Source organism: Ciconia boyciana, chromosome 13 (genome assembly GCF_034638445.1).
Source record: "Ciconia boyciana chromosome 13, ASM3463844v1, whole genome shotgun sequence".
In the NCBI taxonomy this organism is placed as follows: Eukaryota; Metazoa; Chordata; class Aves; order Ciconiiformes; family Ciconiidae; genus Ciconia; species Ciconia boyciana.
In genome coordinates this window covers 17,468,062-17,491,121 of record NC_132946.1, presented here as the reverse complement: position 1 = coordinate 17,491,121, position 23,060 = coordinate 17,468,062, and the positions used below count along the sequence as shown (strand labels likewise).

Here is a 23,060-nt window from a genome sequence, read left to right as displayed (position 1 = left end):
TTGGAGATAAAGAGCGGCAGCGAGGCAAATAAACCCTGTGGCAGGTAAGATACTGGTGCCAGGAATACGACATTGACTATTTTGGACCTAGTGTGATAAAGATCATGTAAAAAGTGTCCTGAGAGCCGAAGCTGGCTTTTCAGAGCCACGAAGGATGCTGGCAGAATCACACAGGGTCAATCGGAGGGTGAGGATGGATGGGGAGGGATGGGGGAGCACCAGGCATGCCTAAATTCAGGTAGATCTGGGACTCTGGCAGCCCCAGAGCCTGGCTGGCTGGGGACACGGCAGGTCGTGGCGGCCGAGCAACGGGTCTGGGACAAAATGTGGGGGATTGCAGGAACGCCCTGGCTTCACCCGGTGCCGGATGGCAAAGAGCGACGGCAATGGTCCCTGCACCGGACCGGGGCGCTGGCCACGTCCCCAGGCTCTGCCACCGCGGCAGAGAAGGGAAAGACTTTGCCGGGACCGCAGTGCCGATGAACGACTTTTTTTTCCCATTGCTTGCAAACATCGTCATCTTGTATATAAACACAAAATGCCAAAATGTGAGTCAGCTCAATGGCAGTTTGGCTTCTGCACAGAAACAAGCCGATAAACGGCAGAACTACAGTTTGCAGAGGTGATTTGTTCCTGTTTCAGGGGGTTTCAACAAGTTGTGTCATGGCAGAATATACTCGCATGATATAAAAAAGAAAAATAAAAAAAATTTAAAAATTCTACAAAAATAATTTTTTTTTCAATTAGTTGCTTCCCATCAACGAGGGGAAACCTTTCAGGCTCAGCTAGTGGCCAAACGTACTTTTTTTAGCTTTGATATACATTAGAGAGTGGAAAGAAATGCAGACAATATCTTCCTATGAGCGGTAGATTCAAACTATATAAAGGTGGGGGGGGGGTTTAATAGCTGCTAAATAAGTTTCATGGCCCAATGCATGATCCGGCACAACAAAAAATCCTATTCACACGAGGGAGCAGATCTGAGACGGCCTCAGGAATCTTAATTCCTGAATTTCTCAGCTTTTTTTTTTCGTAACATAAAGAATCTCAATGAGCCAATTATGGAGATCTTGACATAATGTCATTTTTTTGGTAACAAATGCTATGGTTTAAACTCCACTCTGTAAACACTCAGGCATGTGCTTATATCTACACGTGTAAATAATCCCATGCAGGTCAGCAAAAATAACCACATATGTAAAGTTAAGCGCGTGTGAAAAGTGTCTGCAGGATTGAGGCCAGCGATTGCAAAACAGTTTAAACTATAATCCTCCATTTTCATTAGTTTCTTGAAAAACTTTGACTGTGGGCTTGAAGTTCTTCCTGTTTTGTTGAGCCAAAGGTGATTTTTCTCCCCAGGCAGTCTGAGCAAAAACCTTCCGGCTGTTTTTAAGTTGTCAGGCTTCAAAAATCACATTTCGCACTAAGGACATTCTGCCCTTTTAATTTAGTGTTCAACGTTGACATCTATTGTGTAAATAAAGCTAATTAAAGACCGTTATTATTTGCTATACATAAAAGTCCTACAACGCCACAGTCCAGTCGATTTGGCTGCTTTTGCTAAGTAAAGCAGTATCTGTAGGCACGGGGAGCATCCCCTATTCCTATAAATGGGGTGTTAATTTTTCAGCCTAATATATAATGTAAATAAGACCTCAGCCCCAAAACTCTCCGTGTTCATCCTCTTCTAGGATGCTGAGTGGCGCAGAAGTGGTGGGCTCCAGGCTTAAGCTCTGTTGTCTGGAAGAGACATCCACCCATGAAGGGTGCTCAGTCATCGCTGCCGTGCCTGGCCTTGCTGGGAAAAAATCAAGGCAGCGACTGGGTGCTGCTGAAGTTTCTGTGGTTAGTGAAGCACGCTGCTTGTTTAGGGGAAGAAGGTGGGCTGCGGGCTGGTTTGCAGTCTGGCTGAGGTTAGGAAGACGATAATCTCTCTGAGAGCCCTGCCCGCATTTCTGGCTTGTAAGAAGTTAGAGGCTGTAGCAAAGCGATGAACTTGATGCCTCCTGGTCTAAGCAGCCTGGCTGTGAAGGTAAGACAGGGCAGGATGAAAAACCCGGTTAAAAATCAACACACCTCCATTCAAGACAAATTGCCTCTAAAGGAATACGGCATGTGCCTTGAGTTTGAACCGAGTGCGACAAGAAAAGGAAGCGAGAGATCCAGATTAAGGGCAAATCCTTCATTAAGAGCTTAAATGGTCCAGATAAAACATAAAACATGGCAATCATTATTTGGGTTATAATAAAATGGGATTTAATAAATATGTGTTATGACCATGAAAGGGGAATAGAATATTTTCCCTGCTCTTTCACAGAGCCAAAGCCGAGGAAGGAACCGAAATGAGGAAGGTGAAAGAGGAGAAATGAGCGGACAGGAAAAAGCCACTTAGCACAGTAAATCTGCTTCTCAGCCCCCACTTCCCTGGTTTATGGCTGAAGCCTTTTCTCTCTCTACAGCCGCATGTCTTTGCATCCCGAAACCACTGCAGGGATGCGTGTAACATCCTTCAGCGGTCCTCGCAGAGGACCAGGCAGTCTGGTTTTGAGACACAGAGCCCTGGAGGGAGGCGCGGGCACACAAGCCAGCAGTTACACCGCAGGTTTGCCGCTCGCCGGTGCAATGGTGCATCTCTGTTGCCGCACGGCATGCCCCGTCACTACAGGGGAGAGGGGAGGTTGTCCTTGCTACCTTGCAGAAACATCAGCTGGAGATGGTGGAATAATTGTTTTTAATATTTTCAGCCATGCTTCAGCTTTGTAGCTTATTCAGGAGCAGGTTCTCCAGGCACCCAGGAGTTTAATATTAATAACTGAGATGTTTTGACTAGACACATAAGACACACAATCTGCTTGTTTGTTTGTTTGGACTGAAGAAATACTGAGAGGCGATTTCAGCTCCTTGTTTTGTTTTCTAAGTGTTCTAGGAAATAATTTACCAAATTAACAGACAATATGTGGGAAAGTTTCAGGCATGCGGTGACAAGATGGGGTCACACATCACACAGCACAGCAGCCAACTCGGTCTGCACCAAATTCCCTCTTAGAGATATCTTTCAGTAAATAACTTGGCTGTCTAAATCTACCAAAACATAACCTCTGAGCAGTTCTCGCAGGTACAAATCATGCAGAGCCTCCGAAAGCTGCAGCCTGGACAAAAGCCTTGGTAGGGAATTACCGAAAAGCCTGTGATGGCTTATGGTTTTTTCCTGACTGTGTCATTAAGAGTTTAGCGCGTGCCACGAAGCACGAAGGTTATTTGATTTTTGCTTACCAAGTGCGACTGTCGGTACTCCCATTATCCAATTCAAGCAGATTCCTGGTTTATAAAAGGATTAGGGCCCCATTCCTAAATCCTGACTGCATCTAGCCAATAATTGCTGGATTGTATCATTTCCCCCTCCGCGACCTTTCATTGCGTTCTATATGCCACTTCGCTTTGCCTCCCAACTCCCCTTTTTGACAAATATTTGCTGTGTTTTCAGTACCCCAGAACCGATATTTCTCCTTCACTGCAGAAGCATGCATTTTCTCTTCCCGCTGTCAAAAGGTATTAAATGTATTTGCCTAGTCCGCAAACAGCAGAACCCAGACCCGAGCGACTTCACATTTTATTTCCATAATACACCGCAGTTGTCAGGGCAGCAACAGGTAAAAATGACGAGGAGATGCGATAACCGTCTCTGCCAAAGCGTTATGCATTAGTGTTTTCAGCAGCATTTTCTTCCCATCTTGTTCCCTGGAAACAGAGCCGGGCCGTGTCAGAAACATGCATTCACACTCAGTTTCAAACGTGATTGTTTGGAAGGCATTCGCTGCTCTTCTTGCAGTCACGGTCCATCGATAGCCCAGCAAAAGTCCTGAATACTCAGAGAGCATCAAGCACTCCATGGATACCATTTGAGAGTGTCAAAATGCTAAAATTAATATTGTCTTTTTGTAATTTGTCAGTACTTGAGTGTGAAGCCCCAACAATAATCTTTTACTGTAGTCTTGTCTTTGTGCAGTGTAAAGAAAATCTTTAAGTCATAAAGTGTGAAGTGCAGCAGCCATCAGTTTAGAACAAAAATCAGTTTTTAATCAATAGAAATGCGAAAAGTTATCACCTAACAGTAGAATCAGTGGACTGCGTTGGGGCACCCCAATTTCAGTCACCGCTCTGACATAGCAGGGGTCAAATTGCCCTGTATAATTTCTTCTTGTTTCATCAAAGGCTTAATCCTACCACCACAGCAGCAAATTGAAATAATGACTGGTTCCTGTGTTTGAAGACAGGAGACGTGTACTCTTTCCGAGCTTATAGAACACAAGCGTGTAGAAAACATCTTAAAGACAAACTAAAAATTGATATAATACTTTCTCAATGCCTTCCACTTCAGGCTTGTCACATTGTTGCTAAATCGCTCAGATATATCTGCTCCGGTTGGAGTAGTGGGGGTCATCTATATTCCTAGACAGCACCAGCGCTGCAGCCACAGAGGTGAAATCTCAGGTATGGCTGAGAAGAATGCTCTCTCCTACCCTTTCTGGGCAAAAGAAAAAGAAAATCACCAAAAATCCAGTATTACTGAGTTGGGTTATTTTTAAAAATGATTCTGGCACCCACAGCGCAGAATAACAGATTTGTAGTTAAAATACACTTGTGGCAGCCTGAGCCAGGGAAAGAGAAAGCGAATCTATTCAGGGATGCGGTTGGGAACGCTCCGTCACTCTCAAAGCGAACGCTCGGCTCAGGCAGCGGTGGCTCTCACCGTACCCATTCCCAGCTCAGCAGCGCTCAGGGTCACCTTTCTATTGCAGATCAACCGAGACAAGGGATCAAGTCACAAAAATGCCACAGCAATTCTCTTCTCCCCAGAAAGCTAAATTTAAAAAGGGCTTGGTGCACCCAAAGCAAATGTTTTACAAAGTTTTACGTTGTGTAATTCCTGGCGGCACTTACAATCCCGTAGCCAGGATTTTCTGTGGATTTGTAGCAGGTCTTCCTTCCAAACCTGCGGCGTGTGCACAAGATGATTGCATAAGCCTGCAATTGTGCCGGTAAAGTCTCATCCCACCTCTTTTCGGTTGAATAATCCAAAACACTAAATATAAAATGTGTTGCAATTTGCAACTGCACTGTTGCAAAAATCAGAAAATAGTAAAATTGTGTGTTGCAACGTTCACACCCATTGCAGAAATGACAATTTTTCCAAATCTCTATCATTTCCTCCATAGTACTGCAGGAAAATCCCCTACGAGGAAACTTGCCTGCAAGGTTATATGAATAGTTCAGTCTAGTTTAGTTCTGAATAGTTAGACTAGTTTAGAATAGTTTAGTTCTGAGGGTCCTTTTGCTGCTCTCGTAAAAGAGAACTCCCTTGTCCATAAGGCTCTTCCCGCAGAAACTGTGCTATGGAGACAGGTTGTCTAAATAAGCGAGCTGTGAGAAGAGAAAGGTTTTATTTTCTGTTTCTCTATAGCATTGGCTTCATAAACCTTATTTTGCAAAGTCACATAAGTTGTGATGTTATACAGGTAAAGGAGCATATACAAGATCTTCACGGCTAGAGGGGAGCAGGCGGCATTGCGGCACAGAACAGCACGTGGGCATCCAGCCCTTCTGGAGGAGACGGAGGAAAAGTTTCCAGAGAAAGTAAAAGAAAGACATCAGGATGTCCCTGAGTCAAAGGGTTTTGCTCCCTTAGCCCAGTAATGGCTGGGTATCTCAGGGTTCAAAAGGGGTTACTGGGTTTCTTGTTTGCCCAGCAGAATGGCCTGCTCTTTATGGAAGGTAAAGCCAGTTCAGAAGACTTTGAAGGGAAGCACCAGCAGCAGTCATTTCCTTGGACCAGGAAGAGCGTGAGACCGGCCTGCAGCATGCACGAAGGGAAAACCAGGAGCGTTCACGGGAAGGTGGCACACAACAAGTGTCTGCTCGACGGCCTCCTGAAACATTATTTTTAACGGGCGTCCTTTTGTAGTATGCTAAAAATTACTGATGCAACATCTGCAAGATGAAAAGCCGAGCAACTTGAGAAGGGGAGAACGGGTGAATTAACACTATGATTATTTTTCTACTTCTTGACCTGACTTGGAGCCACAGAAACTCCTCCCTAATTTATATCACACAGGGACTATTTTTACATGCCTTTTCACTGCCTTCCACCTACTCACGGAAGTCCTGCTGATGACTTTACAGTGTCACTTCCCACTATTTGACTGCAACTGTTGGTCATTTTCACTGTTTTTTGCTCTTTTATGCTGAGCTACAAAGCGGAGTTACAGCATGGCAGTGAGAGTGACTCAACTTTACTTTGGGAATCCTGGATGAGCACTGCTGTAGCTGATCTCCAATCAGTGTTTTATAGCTTCTACCCTGTCTTCTTGCCATCATTTCTTAATGGCTTACAACTTTGCGTTAGCCTGGTTGTAGCCTGTCCCTTGTCTCCCTAATGTCAACATCCTGAGAAGCTGCAAGTAGATGGAGTGGGGGCTTGATGCTGGGCTAGTCTAGGTGACATCAATGACTGCCACTTGTACAGTCCTTCTCCTGCTGTTTACTCCTTGGTGCTTCCACACCCAGACAGTCCCATTCATAGCAATTTCAAGCTATAGAATTTCAAACATTCCTATTTCAAGTAAGAAAATACCTTTTTTTCCCCCCCTTTTTTTTTTAAAGCAGCAGAGCATCATGCAAGCTCCTCCACCGAGTGTTCGTAGTTATAAAAGTACATTAGATGTGGCTGTATTTGCAGACAACAGTGGTACTTCCTCTCTTCGGAAACGGAGCAAGTTTCTATTTCAGGCTTTGCTGACTCAAGGGTGAGGTACCCAAGCTGATTCAGCAGCTTGGCAAGCCAGGAGAACTTCTGGTTATGAATGGAATGAGCAATAAATTTTAAGTTTGTCTTCATCTTACAGAAACGTATATTTGAGTGAAGCCACCTCCTGGTGGCAGACATTTTGCCAAATAAGTGGTATAGTCTGCATGGCTTTCAGCGTAGAAGGCCACTAGAATGAGATGACCGTAAAGCCTGCAAGTAAAATCCTGGTCCTATGGGAGCCAGCAATTCCCTCTCAGCTGGGCCAGGTTTTGTCCTCCCTCTTGAAGTCCAAGTCACATAAAAGGATCTTCTACTGCTTACTTGCTTATTTTATCTGTGCCCCTCATCTGGGATATGAAATCGTGTCAGTAATATGAATAGTTTGAACTGCAGTTTCACAAGGATGAAAATACAGAACACAAAACCAACCTGGCTACCCTGAGGAAGTGAGAAGAATGCACCACTTACTCAGCTTCCATGCCTTCATATGGAAGCGATGTCAAAGGTAATCCTTGTGCTCTTCTTTGATGGAAAAGTGAAATAAGCATCATGATATTTTCTAATTTTAAAAACCATGGAGGAGTAACAATCCTCCAAAATATTTTCTGATGTTTACCTGTTAGTCTGTGAACAGAAGTCAGAAAGGTGGTTGTTTTTTAAATCCATAACAAGAGTTCTTTCACCTAGAGGTCACCAGGATTCAAACTAAAGCTCATAATGAATGCTGCGCACATCAGCAAGGATGCAGACGCAGAAGTTTGTCAGAAAGTGAGATCCTGCTATTTATTAAAGTAAGAAAGTAGGGAATGGGGCACCCGGGCTGTCTCCCTTGAGCCCTTCCATCTGTGGATAGACGAAAGAGGTTTTAACATATTTTCCTCCAATATTTATGCTGTTTCCAGAGCCAGACGGGATCAATGGTCTCCACCCATGGCATCCATGATGCCTTTTCTTTCAAGCTGTAAGTTCTCCTTTGACAGCATACAATAAAAGCCACAAACTTCTAAATAGCACTCCTCCTCCCCAGCTGCACCAACTATACTGGCATTAATACTGGCATTATACTGTTGCTCTAGCCAGCCGTTATATTCCATGCCATATTCTTCTGCCTCCTGAAGGCGGTTTGTGAAGTCTAAAAAAGCATCATGTGGGTTGTCACATTTCAGAATCCCCCTAAATAGTTTCGCAGAGCTCCATCAGATAAGCGGTGAAGTACAATATTATGAACGTCAAACAAAAGCTAATCGTTAGAGCTGACAAAGCTGTGCCTCTGAGAAGGGAAGTACATTCAATTCTATAGACTAAATATACATATTTAGTGGCATGAAATTAAAAGAAATGTGCAGGTAGGATATGCATTTGCCCAGCTATTGCACTGTCAAGTATTTCCTCTAACGGGGTCTCTGAGAAAGGAAACCAGTCCCAGAGTATTTTCGAAGGGCAGTCAGAGTTCTCTGCAGGAAAACAGCACAACCCAGAACTACCAGGCACTAAAATGAAGCCGGGACTCAAAATCAATACCGCGTGGTAGCTCCCAGCTCTACCAAGATGTGCTAACTGTGGTTGCTAAGAAAGCGACCAGAGGAAGCATCTTCCTTAAAGGATGCTACAAACGTTACCCACTCAGATGCTGCCTTAGAGGGACACGCTGACTGTATTATATTCCACAGGGTTAAATTCCTCCTAAAAACAAATCAGAAGGCAGGGAGGGAAATATAGGATAAAACTTCAAGCCACTTCTTGCCCTCTAAGACAAATTTTACTCACACTTGAAATAAATACAAGCATCACTGGCATTTCATGATTACTGCTTACATGTATTTAACCTGCTTCTGGAATTCAAAGGAGAAAAATCTTCACAATGCAAGCAAAGTGAACGTGACATAATACCCAATTTTAAAGATTCAGCCTTTCAGGAGGCAGCCTTAGGTTTTTCTCAGCCAGTACAGAGCTAACAAAAGTGAATACAAGGTACCGGTTCTCCCTGCTGCATACACAGTGTATGTTTCCACAGAACTTGAAGCTTACAATGTAAGCTTCCACAGGGGAAGCTGGGGAATGGCTGGGCTGGTGAGTGTTGGGTGACTGTTTCACCCAAAGATCAAAAGGAGGAGCAGGATGGGAGTTCACGAGTACCAAACCTAGTGGGAGCTTCCTTGGGGGAGCAAGGATTCTGAGCAATCTGGAAATCATGATCTGAAGCTTACTAAAGGAGGGTTTTGACAAGTCAGATGTCTTCTTCAGTCCCATTTCACTGCCCTTCAAACCAGTATGGAAAGCTGGGAAAGAGGAGACTACTTCATTAGCGGAGATCAAAAGCAGTCTCTGACTAGTAGCCAGACAAAATTTGGGATCATGTGGGTCACTCCGTTGAAACTTGTGATGTAGCCAGTATCTTTGATGTGATTCTGTTTATTCTAAGAACATACAAAGTCCTGCTTTATTGAGCACGGGGGGAACAAGACACACTTCTCTTGCTTCTCAGTCTGTGCTTTGCTTCTGCTTGTCCTCTGTCACCTGCACACACGTACCTCCATGCCTGAAGTGTCAGTCTCTTCTGCGTGCACGCAGGGAAAACACATACGAACGGCCTCTCTCCTCTGACTGCGGGAGCACACTCGGGCACGTGAGCTCTCTCTGTGCAGCACACACGCACCTGAACCACCTCCTTCCTGCTGCTGTACACGCACAAACCTCAGAGTTTTATTCTGAATGAAGGTACAATCCCGCATCTTCATTTTAGAGACTCTTGACAGTTGAATTAAAGCCTACCCAAGCAGGTTTCAGTAATAAATACCAATTTGAAGGGCCTCAACTTTTACTACACTCTAGGCAGACAATGTTTTACTTATTTACCGCCCACGCGCTCTTAATCACCCTGGACTAAAGGAACTGAACGGAATCATGACTTTGTTGATACCAGAGGGGAAACACATCTTCAACTGGAGGAAAATGTACCCCAGTCTTCTTTTCAACGACATCCTGATTTACTTAGAAATAGTATGGGCTTAAAATATTTCCTGTTTCCCCCCCGATATTTTAGCTCTTTGTAGTTTCTACCCTTTTTGGAGGGGTGTTAAGGAAATGCAGCTGACCCAGACAGGCAGTTCAGTAAGGATGTCATAAGCAATAATAATAAGCCAATACTATCATAAAGCAAGGCTAAAAAAATTTATGCTGGAATTTCAGTACTTCTTATATCTCAAAGTTTAAATCACCTAGTCTCTGCAACCACATAAATCTTACAGGTTTACATAACAAAGTTAAAAAACACAGGCAGTTTTACCTTAAATTCTTCACCATTGAGGTAAAAAACTTATTACCTTTTTCCACCAAATTTCTACAGTATCTTTGAATCCTTGGAAGTTCTCGTACTTCTTTAATCCTCCAGATTAAATAAATTCATCATCCTTGATGAAGTAAAAACATAACTTAAAGTACATTTAGTTGAATCAATAAAAAGGTTGCAAAGAAGTCTTAGTAAATTTATCAATTAATAGCCAAGCCCAGGAGGCCATCCTTCCTTTCTGCTCTGTCAGCTAAGGGATTTCTTTCTTCTCCACAATGTTTATGTAAGAGTGGCACAGTAAGCAGCACTCGCTATAAAATATTGATCAGCCGAGCCATTAGTTGGAATTTGAGAGACGGCTATGTCATAGCAAAAACGAAACAATTATCAGTGTTGATTGGGCTTTTTTATTACAGATTACTTTGGTATTTGAGTACATCAGGAAATACAAATTTCTTCAAAATAATAATAATAAACCCACATTTTACAGCATGGTTACTGCACACTAAGTAATATATTTACAAAGGAAATGGAAAAAAATACAGGTTTCAGTTCCAGTAACTGGGCGGCCACATATTTTCTATTACTATTAAAAAAAAAAAAAAAAGAGTATATTTTACCGACCGGTGTCGTCTTCAGAGGAGAAGGGACTCGCTGCTGGGTAGGAAGCGCCGCTGGAGGAAGGACGGCTGGAGTCGAGGGCAGCCAGCTGGGAAAGGCTCACCTGGAAAAGAGTAAACGGGATGCAGGGAAGCCGGAGGCACAGCAGGGCCCGGGCCGCTGCAGGCAGAAACCGGGCAAGCCCCAGAGCAGGGGCTGAGGGGCTGGGAGGGAGCGGGGCGAGGAGAAGCTGGTGGGGCCGAGCCTTTGGGAACAGCACCTGCGAGCGAGGGCGAGGGGTGAAGCGCAGGGCAGAGGAGGGGAAGGCGCTGAGGGGAGCGCGGAGAGACACCCTGCGAGGGAGGGAAAGACAGGGGCCAGCTGGGAGGAAGAGATAATAAAATTGAGGGAGCGGTGCAGGCGAGATAGCGTCAGTTATGAACAAGCGAAGAAAGAGCAGAGGAGAAAAATAAGCCAGCAAGTTTCCAGCAGGCTGCGGGGATGCGGAAAGCTTGAATTGTTTGCTGAAGTCCATGTTGTCTGCGCATGGCAAATGTCAGCCGTGCCAACGGCGGCGTTTCCCCGGCCCCCCCGCCGTGAGCAAACACGGCCCGAGAGGCGGCGGCGGGACCCGCCGGCAGGCACCCCTCGCCTCCGGGAAGGGCGGCCGCGGCGCACGGCGAGAGGCCGGGCCGCGGGGGGGAGAGGGGGGGGACACACGACCCGGAGGGACCCGCCCGGCTCCAGCCGCCGGCTACCCCGCGCCGTCCCGTCCCGTCCCTTTCAGCCCTCCCCGCCCGCCGCCGGCGAGGTGCGGCCGCGGCGAGGGGGCGTCGCTGCCTCACGGAGGACTAAGCCACCCCCGCCTCCGAGGGGGAAGGGGCGCGCCCGGGGCTCTGCGGGCCGGGCGAAGGCGGCGTGCGTGCGAGGGGACCGGCTCCCGCCCCGCGCCCCTCAGGCCGGGAAGAGGGCGGGGGGGGGTGCGCGCTCCCGCGGCGGCGCCGCGCCCCATTGGCCGGCGGGGGCGCGCGCCCGCAGCCCCCCCCGAACTCCCCCGCGAGGAAGATGGTGGCGGCGGCGGCGGCCGCCCGCGCGTGAGCGCGCCCCCGCCGCTGCCCTCCCCTCACACGGCGGCGCGCAGGCGGGCGGGCCGGCCCCCGCCAGGGCACGGAGCTCCCCGCGGCGGCGCGGCACCACCCCGCCGGGAGGGGTGACGGGACCAGCCCCGCCGGGCCCCGCGGCAGGCGAGGCGGAGGAGGAGGCGGAGGAGGCGGCGGCGGCCGAGCCCCGCGCCGGGGGCTGAGGGGCGCCGCAGGGGCACTCGCTCTCTCGCCCGGGCGCTGCCCGCGGCGCCAGGAAAGCGCGGGGCGGCTGAGGGCCCAAGGCCCCGTTGGCGGGGAGCGGCGGGGAGGGCCGCGCAGGCCGGCGGGGGGCGGCCGCCGGTGCCGTCCCGGCGGGGCGGGCGCGGGAGGCGGCGGGGCGGCGCGGCGGGAGCCGGCCCCTCGGCGGCGGCCGTGAGGGGAGCGCTGCCCGGCGGGCGCGGGGAGGAAGCCGCGGCCAGCTGCAGCCGACATGGAGGAGCGGTCCCCTCCCGGCGGGGGCCCGGCGTCCCCCCCGCGGGACTGAGCGAGCGGCCGCCCGCCCCGCGTCTCGGCAGGGCTGCGGGAGCGGGGCCAGCGGCGGGCGGCAGCCCCGGCCCTGCCCGGCCGGCGGAGGCGTGCGAGGCGAGGGGAATATGTGGGGCTGCCCGCGCCCCAGCGCCCTGTGTGCCGAGCCCGGCGAGCGGCGGAGCGCCGCGGCGCTGCCCGGCCGCCCCTCCGCGCAGGCGACCGTGGCGGCGGGAGGAGACTAGAGGCGACTCTCCGAGGAGCCCGGTGGCTTTCCCAGCCCGAGAGACCCAACTCCTGAGCGGGCTCTTCAGGAGGAATTGACAACATGGCTTCCCCACCGCACCAGCAGCTGCTGCATCACCACAGCACCGAGGTGAGCTGCGACTCCAGCGGGGACAGCAACAGCGTGACGGTGAAAATCAACCCCAAGCAGCACCAGGGCTGCACCTCTTCCAAGCACTGCAAGTACAGCATCTCCTCCAGCTGCAGCTCGGGGGAGTCGGGGGGCACCCGCCGAGCCGGCGGAGGTGGCGGCAGCGGCCCTGGCCTCCGCCGGCAGAAGAAGCTGCCGCAGCTCTTCGAGAGGGCCTCTTCCAAGTGGTGGAATCCCAAGTTCGACTCCAACAACCTGGAGGAGGCTTGCATGGAGAGATGCTTCCCGCAGACCCAGCGCCGGTTTCGCTACGCCCTCTTCTACATCGGCGTGGCCTGCCTTCTCTGGGGCATCTACTTCGGCATACACATGAGAGAGAAACAGATTGTTTTCATGGTGCCGGCTCTGTGCTTCCTCTTGGTATGTGTAGCGTTTTTTGTGTTCACTTTCACTAAGACTTACGCCCGCCATTACATATGGACTTCGCTGATACTCACCCTCCTGGTTTTTTCTTTGACTCTCGCTCCGCAGTTCCAGGCTCTGAAACCTATGTCAGGAAGTGGTGACATGTCCAATCAGACTCCCCCGGCAGATCCCACAGACACTTGTCTTTCTCAAGTAGGCAGTTTTTCTATGTGTATTGAAGTGCTCTTGTTGCTTTACACAGTGATGCACTTACCCTTGTATTTAAGCTTGTTTCTGGGACTGTCGTATTCGGTCCTCTTCGAGACCTTTGGTTATCACTTCCGCGATGAGAACTGTTTTACACCTCTCAGAGCTGGTGTGGTTTACTGGGAGCTGTTGAGTAAAGCCTTTCTGCACATCTGCATCCACGCCATCGGTATTCATTTATTTATCATGTCCGAAGTCAGATCGAGAAGCACATTCCTGAAAGTGGGGCAATCCATCATGCATGGAAAAGACTTGGAAGTGGAAAAAGCCCTGAAAGAGAGGATGATTCATTCTGTTATGCCAAGAATAATAGCCGATGACTTAATGAAGCAGGGGGATGATGAAAGTGAAAACTCCATCAAACGTCATTCCACCTCAAGCCCCAAAAACAGGAAGAAGAAGCCCTCCATACAGAAAACCCCCATAATATTCCGTCCTTTTAAAATGCAGCAGATAGAGCAAGTGAGCATTTTGTTTGCAGATATTGTTGGCTTCACGAAAATGAGTGCCAATAAATCTGCCCACGCTCTGGTGGGACTGCTGAACGACCTCTTTGGACGTTTTGACCGTCTGTGCGAGGACACTAAATGTGAGAAGATAAGCACTTTGGGGGACTGTTACTACTGCGTAGCTGGCTGCCCAGAGCCCCGGGCAGACCACGCTTACTGCTGCATCGAGATGGGCTTAGGTATGATTAAAGCCATTGAGCAGTTTTGCCAAGAGAAAAAAGAAATGGTGAACATGAGAGTCGGTGTTCATACCGGGACAGTCCTGTGTGGCATTCTGGGAATGAGGAGATTCAAGTTCGATGTGTGGTCCAATGATGTCAATTTGGCCAATCTGATGGAGCAGCTCGGGGTGGCTGGAAAAGTCCATATCTCGGAAGCTACTGCAAAGTATTTGGATGATCGTTACGAGATGGAGGATGGAAAGGTGATTGAGCGAGTTGGTCAGAGCGTGGTAGCCGACCAGTTAAAAGGTATGTGCTTTTATTTTGTGCTTAGTCTTTTTTTTTCTTTTATGAGGGAATATATTTTCCCTAGTGCACTTTTTGTGCTTACTGACTTGCAAAGTGAACACGTTTTACATTTAACTCCGCGTGCTAGTGATCAGAAACACCATGGGAATTACGGAATAAAAGGTGCCATGGAGATAAGCGTGAAAAATCTTCTGGGGTACTCAAAATGTACTTAGACTTCAAAACTCCTTAGCTCTCCTTGTGAGAGTTTCAACATTGCAGGGAGGAGAAGGTTAACGTGTTTGCTGTCTGCAAGAGGTTTTTGTTTTACTGTTGTGTGTCATCCTTTAATTCAGTAAGTAAACTTGTTAATTGACTTCATGTGCCATACATAGAGCATATGTGTTTTGCAAAATTATGTATATCTGTGAAAAGGTTTTTTTGGCATTGGGAGAGTTGGGACTGCGAAGGCATTTGGGAAAAATGACAGCTGGATTCACAGAAAGAAATGAGCACTGTAGATTTGGCAGTTTGATATAGCAAGTTGTTACAGTTTGAAGTTAGGCTGGAAAAAGTTGTTCAGGTGGTTCAGTGAGCTGGCAGATGCTCTCATTTCTGCAGCTCTAAGGATTTGGGGATGAAACTGCAAATTTGCCTTTCGGAAAAGAAAACGAGGGATCCTTCGGTTCCCCTTATGGTTTGGCTAAGGGTCCAATTCTCATTTTTCTACAGAGTATTCATTCTGAGATGAAACCCATGACTGCTTTCTAGCAGCACTTAGAAGCGCATGCAGGAGGACTGTACATGCTGAGGGTTTAATTGTCTCTTTAGTATAAGCTGTGTCTCTAGTGCTGTGCCTTTGTCTCGTGGAGGTATGGTTGTCTGCAGTCCTTGTAGCCCAAGGTGGGGAGCGGACGCATCAAAATGGGAGTGGAATACGTTGCAAACCCTTTTAATGCTATGCGAGTTCATTTGTTCTGTTTATAAATGTACCCATATTTATAAAGTAAGCGTGGAAAACTGAGTGGAAGAAACTGAAGGAGTCATAGGACAGCGTTGTGATGGAGGAAGGAGGTATTTGCTGCAACAAATAAGAAACGAGGCCAGGATGGTTGTAGAAAGGTCAGTGAGTAAGGACGAGGGGAGAGTATTGCAAAACAGTGGTGGAAGCGGTAATGGCCGGCCGCTCGCCTGTGGCAGGTGCTTATTTTGATGTGACACAAATACTTATTTTTGGTGAGCTAGCTGTCCGCATGCATATGGCAACAGGGCTGAAATGAGAGGCTTACCGGGAGGAAAAACATCGACAGTGACATTGGTGACTGGAAGCCATAGAACTGAAGCAGATGTGTGTCCCTGGGCTTTGCTTTCTGTTTAGCTTCTAAAAATACAAATTCAGTTAATTTATTTGAAAACTGTTGACACTGATGTGTTTCAGTGGAAGTGCACTTTCAAGAAAAAAGGATTAGACATAATCCCTCCGTTTACTCTAAGCTGAATCTTGCTGTTCTGGTGAAAATAGGTTGTAGAGAAACAACCTTACGATATTTCCCTCTTCCATCTACCTTTACAGCCAGATGCAGTGTGAAGGCCGTGTTGTAGCAACAAATGAAATTAAGTATTTTTGCTAAATGTATAACTGTACTCGATATCATTAATCACAAAATGACATGAACTTACTTGTGGAGACTGATGGTACTGCTCTTAAATATTTTTATTTATTTGTTTGTATTTTCTAGATCACAAGAGCACTCTGTAGAGCAATTATACCCCATGCCAGGAGTGCTTATTTCATGGTCTTTCTCAGATTTCTGTTCTGTCCTTGGTCACATTTATTGTGAGAGGGCATAGGCTGCTGTGTCTCGTCAGTACAGTGTTTCGGATTTTGCAGCTTTAAATGCCTTTCACAGATCCTGCTTTAGCCAGGGCACTGCAGATGAACAAACTGAAATGCAATCTAGATAAGATGAAGTATGCTTTGTGGACTGACGTTTTAATGCTCTCTTCTTACCCTGAAACCTAGCTATGAAAGCAGCTGGAGCATGTGGTAAGAATTACTTTAACAAGGAATATGGGTTGGGTTGGTTTTTTTTCCCCTTTCCCTTCTGTATTTTGTTGTGGAACTGTAATTAGTTTCTATTTCTTATCAATGTCTTCTGTAGTTATAGAAATCGGAGTCCGTGTGTACTTTTAAAGCGAGCAGACCTCTGCCATGACACCTTTATCCGCAGGTCTGTGGCACGTGTAGTCCCTTTCCCTCCCATGCCCAGACCCTGAGGGGCGCATGGTGGGTGCTATACAGAGTTTCCCGTTTTTTTCAGTTTCCTCAGTACTTTGTTCTGCAGTCAGATTACTTGGCTGATAGGTAAATAGCATCAGGAAAAAAAAAAAGGCAATGATAAAAGCAATCTAACAGCAGTGCCACAGGCTGGCATCTAGAACCTGCTGCAGGGGAGGGTTTTGTTAAGGAGCAGCTCTGAGATTTAATAGAGTAAACTGAGATTTCACCTCTTAATTCATTGTCCTCTGCCAAGCACCTGCACAGTTTTGTGAACGGAGGTGCTGTTAGGAAGCTTTGCTTTACTATTTTCCCTGAGAATTCATCGATAGTAGTGATAGAGAAGAGGAAGTTTGTTAGGGTTGTTTAATTATGTTGTACGTTGTACTCTTTTCAAGTATGAAAGCGCTGCGGAGATAACAGACATAAGCTTTGTTTCCCTGCCGGTACTTCACTTCTCGGCTTCCTTTCAACCTTTAGTATCTTAATGATATCCTATTTTTTATGTTGTGTGTCTAGTGTATAATCTCTTAATTGTCTGAGGGGCCACAGTAGTCGTAGCTATCTTTCTGAGGCTAAGTCAACATGATCAAGTAAACTCTTCATAGAGCAAAAGGGGAGGTGCCAAGGACTCAGTGTCCATGTTACGCACATTTCAGGACTTTCGCATGCTCCTGGAGCGAGTCTTTTGGCTCGGTTCACCCAGAAGGAATCCAGATACAACTCTAGTGTGCACCAAAGCAGGGTACATAGGAGTGAATTGGGCAAACTGCTTCAAAACAGTGCTCCCCGTTCCATTTGCAATCCTAATGCAGATGTACCCTGAGCTGTCCTAGTGCTGCTCTCTGTTTTTTGGAATAGACGAGGCAAAACTAAATTTCTCTTTCCCTATGCTGTTTTGTGGTTCACTGAAATCTTAGGATGGAAATATCTTTTCTTCCTGCTTTCCTTCCTTGGCTCCTTCGTGCAAGAAGTGGGACCCTGGTATATTCCCTCCTGTTTCTGACTTCTGAGTTAAGTGGATGGTGTTTAAAACAAACCAACAGAGTGAGCCATTGATGACCTTACAATGTTTTTTGCCTGTTTCTGAGTGCTGTTTGTTTTAGGATTGCTTAGACCGTCTGTTTTCACAGCACCTGATCCCCTTGGATGTGAGGGGAGCGCAGGAGAGCAACGTTGCCATGATCTTTTGAGGTCCACAGATAAACCCTAGGTATCAGTTCAATTATATCTTCTATAATAATTTTCTATAGGATTTGAGACAATTCACTGTTTCTGTTTTCTTGCTGAGCTTCCTAGCAAATACATTTACTGAAGACTGTGAGATACTGAGAATCACATAATACATGTTAATGTGTCCCTTCTGAACTCTGGAGTCAGAGATCTCTTCTCAGGATATAAAAAGTTCTGCTTATGGAAATATTTTTGGTTTGCTCTGTTCTTCTTGGTTGTTTGCATTTCTCTTTCTTGTTATGTAGGAGGTCACAATATTGCTATTTGCCAGCCAGCCAGCAACTCTTCCAGAAATACCAGGGTCACCAGCATCTTTTTTTGAGTGCTCAAAACACGTAAGCATGTTGGGGCAAGAATGCTTTCTCTGCGTTTATAGAGCATAGCACAGTGGAACCATGATTTCATTTGGGGCATTTGTATGTATGCTGATACTCTAATAAGGGTCATTGTTATTGAAGTTCCTGTTAAAATAAATCCTGAACTTTCTGCAGCAAGACACCTCCCTGTTCAGTTTGCCTTAAGGAATGGCTTTATTGCTGAATTTCTGTTAGAAGCCCTTGAAGATACAGACACGCTTTTCTTTCTGATTTTGTTGTTTGCTTCATCATGGAAAAAACATAAGTGGATCTTGTGCACTCTGGGACCTGGCTAACCAAACTGAGTCGTTGGTGGCTTCAGAGGGAAGGTCAACTTTCACAGTGCTTACTGCGTGAAAATCCACCAGTTCACCTGTGGCAACTGGTGGCCATTCCTGATAAAGCATATCGAAGATCTGTAGCTTACTGTATTGTCTTGCACTGTTCTCCATGTTTCTTTTAATATCTGCTTTACTTTTAAACATTTTTTTAAATAAAGCAAGTCAGTTATAAAAGTCATCATTTTGCTTGATACTGAAACCTTTTAATGTAATTTAAGGCTATTATTTCCCCATAAATAGCCTAGCTCTTTATATGGTGGCAACCTGCGACCTGTGGGATGCTTTTCCCTTGGCAGACCATGGGATACAGCTCTGCCTGGTGACTTGATACTCTGCTGCTTCTTCAGGTTTGGGTTACAGGGAACACAGTGCGGGTGTTCCTGAAAGACAAAAGTCTCGGATAAGGTTATGAAAAGAGAAGTCATTGAATGTTTCTTCCCTTCCTCCCCTCTACGGCCAATTGGGGGAGACCACAATCACACCCTGTGGCAGTGAAGTCTTCCCTGCCTGCCCATCTTTCTGTCTTTTACCAGACCTGCACTCAGAGGACCCATAGCTGTCATGTGCCTCTGGAAGTTCATAGGTAGATGAAAGATAAGATGAAAGTTTCCTTAGCTTTTTGAGCCCAGCTTGCTGGGCATAGTGTAAATCTAGAAGGTTTGTGCTTGTGCCAGCAGGCAGCTCTGCAGAGAGCTCTGCACAGATTCAACTTTGCTCTGTGGCTTGGCTAAGAGCAGCTTTAGTCTCTAACTAGTGAGTGTTTTTGGGGTGAGTGCAGGAGGTTAGGGTGCTTGCCTTGTGTCTTGCCAGCTGCTGTGCAGGTCTTCCCATTCAACCTCTAGTTTCATCATGTTCAAAATGTAAATCTTTAGATACTGGCTTTTTATATTTATTGAACTAATTTGTGACAGACATTGTAATTCTGGATTTCGTGTGTTCTGATACTAGTCTGACGGTCAGGCAACAATTGGTAGATAGCACAAATGTAATTGTTCTTTTTTTTAAAGTGGTAATGAAGTAAGCATGTTTATGTATTTTCACTTTCCCACAAAATCAAATTCTGAGTGCTGAGGCAGAAAATTTTAGTGAATAGTGAGTTTATCGATTTTTACATAATCTGACCTGTTAACTGTTGTTATTGAGGTAGTGGTTCATGATCTAATTTTCAAGTGTGAGACTGAAAATAAAATATCATACACAGGCTGACTGCACTCCTGTATTTAAAAAATGAAAAGTATTCAGTGACAGATAAAGAATTATAATTAGAAGTAATTTGCATGAAGGCATATTGCCAGGAAGAAGTAAATTCTACATTGATTTATCGTTTTGACGTGATCTGTAATTTTACCATGTAATAGCAAAAAGAAGAGGAGGTAAATAGTGAATATAGTTGCTCAACCTGGTTCTTGTCAAGTCTTCACTTGGTAAAGATGTGTTTCATAGCTATAAACAAAAGAAAGAACTTTGCATGAAAACCTAGTGATTATTGAGCTTTCTAAATATTTTACATGATACAATGACATAACTTTTCCTGAAAGTAAACCTATGTATTTGTGCATTGGTACTGATCGGCTTTACTGCCAGGTAGGTTTTGTGATGTCTGCAGGTCACAATTTCTCCAAATTTTGAGGAAGATTTGTTGAGTTGCACTTGGTTTTATGTGTGCAAGACCAAATAGAAAAATAGCTCCGTTAAAAAATACTCACACTTAAGCTGGTTTTGTTATTTAAGGGAAACTTGGATGTTGTCTTTAGAGGCTTTGAGTTTTGATAACATACTTAAGGGCTAGTTTGACTGCACACAGTGAAAAATAATTTATAAGCATAGTTAGTATCTGTGTAAGATTCTCCACTTTGTATGGGATGGATACTGACTCTAACCATATACTTTGTTTAACAGCGTGGGCTCCAGTTTCAATTTATTGTGTCCCCTGACACTATTAACAAATAAGTCAACTCCTTACTGTCAGTCTGGCTGTAAAGTGTTGCAGCTCTGCCTGTTTAAGCCCTATATAAGCACTGTAGAGTGAAGTAACAGTTTCAACAGACATTTACATCCTACAAGAGTTGAAGTGAGCATGGCAGGAGTGGAGCTTTATTCTGGAACGTGGGAAAGATGAGTGCTGAAATCCGAGGTCCTGTAACACTGGAGGGACTCCATGGCTTCTGCTGCATTCGATGATCATCATCTGCAGAGTCTTTCATTTATGTTTCTCTCTTTGGCTACCCAAAATATAGGTGCTGCAATGTAAACAGCAAATACCCTACAAATAACAAGTCTGAGCTCCCTTCTTCCCGTTTACATCAGCAAATCTTCGGAGGTAGGTGAGGGACTATTTAAATGCAAGAGAACTTCTTTAAATAAAAGCCTTGACACTGTGGCTTTTAGGCGGAAAAAGATTGATGGAAAAGACAAAACAAAGTCAATGACACATAATTTATATTCATCCTCTGTCATGAGGAGGATGCATGATTTGAATGGGTTGTTTAAAACTCTTTTTGCAGTTATTTCACAATACGTACTTCACTTTTCCTTCTGACAGGCAAGGTATATAAGAATTTATGTTCACCACTTTAAAACAAAGTACAGTTTCATTGGATTTCAAGTTGCTGTAGATTGTCCTGGAATAGTACTAAAATTAGTAAATTAAAATTATTTTCTACCATCTCCAGTTTGTGTGTAAGCTATCTCTCTCTTGATCCTGAATCACAAGCTCACTCCATCCATCTTGGCTCTATAAGGAGAGACAGCCATTCCTCTTTCCGTTACAGCTGACACTTGAAAATTCTCTGCTATTTTTAGATTATTTTCAATCTCATTTCTGTCCTTTGAAAAGAAAGGGGAAAAAAAAAATTCCTAGTCTTTAAATTTTTAACTTCTAGTGGGAGTTGCTATTGCAGAGAAGCCAGCTAGTCAATAGAGTCTCATTAACACATTTTAACAGGTTCTGTTATATAAGTTTGCATTATTGTGATGGCTGTTTCATAGGTTTGTAGGAAATTGTTGGAACTCGATTTAAAACAAAGCCATGCAGGTTTTGAAAGTGTAGCTGCTTGCTCCCAAGTAATAATTTGTGAAAATATAAAGTGGCAGTTGGAAGAGAAGTATAGACTGGAGATTGTACCGTAGCGTTACAGCTTTTTCTTCAGCCAAACGTCACGGTGGGGCACTGGTACTGTCTTAGGCAATAGGACAGATTTGGCTGGTTAGGCTTATCTTGCTAGGCATTTGTCAGTATTGGACTGTAGCAGAAATCTGTACTGCCCTTCCAGGCCAAATTGTTTTCATCACATGAATATTCTCTTTCTTTTTTTTTTCCCCCCCCAGATGTTTTAACCTAGAGCAATAGGCCTACTAGATATATGGCTTTAGGGATAGACATTTTTCATGGTTCTGCCATGACTTTGTGAAGGAACAAAACGTTCTAGATATACTTCTGGCATCCTTTGGACTCAAAATGCCCCTTAGAATTGCCTGAAAAATTTTTGGGTTTGTATTTGCTACAGTAACTTAATATGGGAATTCTTAGCAAACCATATAAATAACAACAGTTATATTGCAAGTCTTTATTTCACTGATAGCACTTACTGTTCCTCTTGTTGCATTTGTAAAGCTGTTGTCTTCAACTTGACTTGATAAATTTAGAAATCACGTTATTGTCATAAAATAGCATTACTTATAAAATCTCCAAAATGGGAACAGTGCAGAGGAACTAGTGGAATAAAGTCCACTAGCTTGCTAATGGACCTTTCCTTCTGTCTGCTGCTTAACGTATGCAGAAACATGCAAACAAAGGAAAATGTCTTGTGCTATACATGTAACATCTTGAATATCTGCTAATCAAAGAGCAATTTGCTTTCCTTTTGCCTTTTTTTTTTTCTCCCCTTCAGCTGTCAGCTGAAGTTAACTCAGATTCACTTGTGTGGATGTCATCGTGGGCTGGAAGGTTCCTGCTGGCCACGTGATTCCTTAAACCAGGGCCCTCCCATTGCAAGGGGAGGAGAGGGGCCACACGGAAAGAGAGCTGAAAAGCATCCAAATCCATCTGTCTGTAACTAAGTCTATAAAGACTTAGTTTCCTTCCAGTCTTGTTAATTTGTAGGCCTTAATAGAAAAATTCCTTTTTTTCTTCTCAAAGAGAGGGAGGAGGAGAAAGTGGAAGGCAAAGCTAATCGATAATCAGTAACAACTATATTAACAGCTCCTCATATGTTTTAAGAGCCAAAATGGTGGTGGTTTGGTTGACTGCACTTAACTGCTCAATAAGCAAAAAAAAGTGTATAATTGAAATCAAACATGCTATTAAATATTGATTCAGCCTACAGGAAACATAGGAAATCTTCTGCTTCTGATACTGGCTGCTTAGTTCTTTACTCGTTAGATAAACAAGGATATTTGAGTCAGAAATGGAATCTTGTTATTTTTTAAAAGTGCAGCTTTGATGTTTGACTTAGATGCACATGCCTAATATATGGAATGGAAGTTAATTTTTTTTTTCTTTACAGGGTATTACATTAGGTATGCTGTTTTCAAAAGACCTCCCTG

At 45.3% G+C, this 23,060-nt stretch overlaps 1 protein-coding gene and 1 long non-coding RNA gene across 24 annotated transcripts in view; one reads left to right on the top strand and one right to left on the bottom strand.

The window, feature by feature from the left end:
* Nucleotides 1-2,259: 2,259 nt before the first annotated feature.
* On the bottom strand, nt 2,260-11,420 carry LOC140659004 (uncharacterized). Of its 3 annotated transcripts, none has more exons than XR_012044959.1 (4): nt 10,719-11,420; nt 10,129-10,215; nt 9,337-9,483; nt 2,260-5,988 (listed from the first exon to the last, which is right to left on the bottom strand). It is a non-coding gene; the product is annotated as an uncharacterized lncRNA (long non-coding RNA). The 3 variants fall into 3 exon arrangements; XR_012044960.1 differs by lacking the exon at nt 9,337-9,483 and having other exon boundaries at nt 10,719-10,818; nt 10,975-11,420; XR_012044958.1 differs by lacking the exon at nt 9,337-9,483.
* A 309-nt stretch (nt 11,421-11,729) lies between these two features.
* Nucleotides 11,730-23,060, top strand: part of ADCY9 (adenylate cyclase 9) — a 99,194-nt gene continuing 87,863 nt past the window's right edge. For 11 of the 21 annotated variants that reach the window (XR_012044951.1, XR_012044957.1, XR_012044953.1 and 8 more), the window contains exon 1: nt 11,732-14,328. Coding sequence is in view for 7 of the 21 variants with exons in the window: in XM_072878147.1 (XP_072734248.1) it covers nt 12,630-14,328 (1,699 nt within the window). In the remaining 14 variants the exon portion in view is untranslated. Of the gene's footprint in view, nt 14,329-23,060 lie in introns of all 21 variants that reach the window. The other 10 variants (XR_012044947.1, XR_012044948.1, XR_012044945.1 and 7 more) reach the window with 4 other exon arrangements.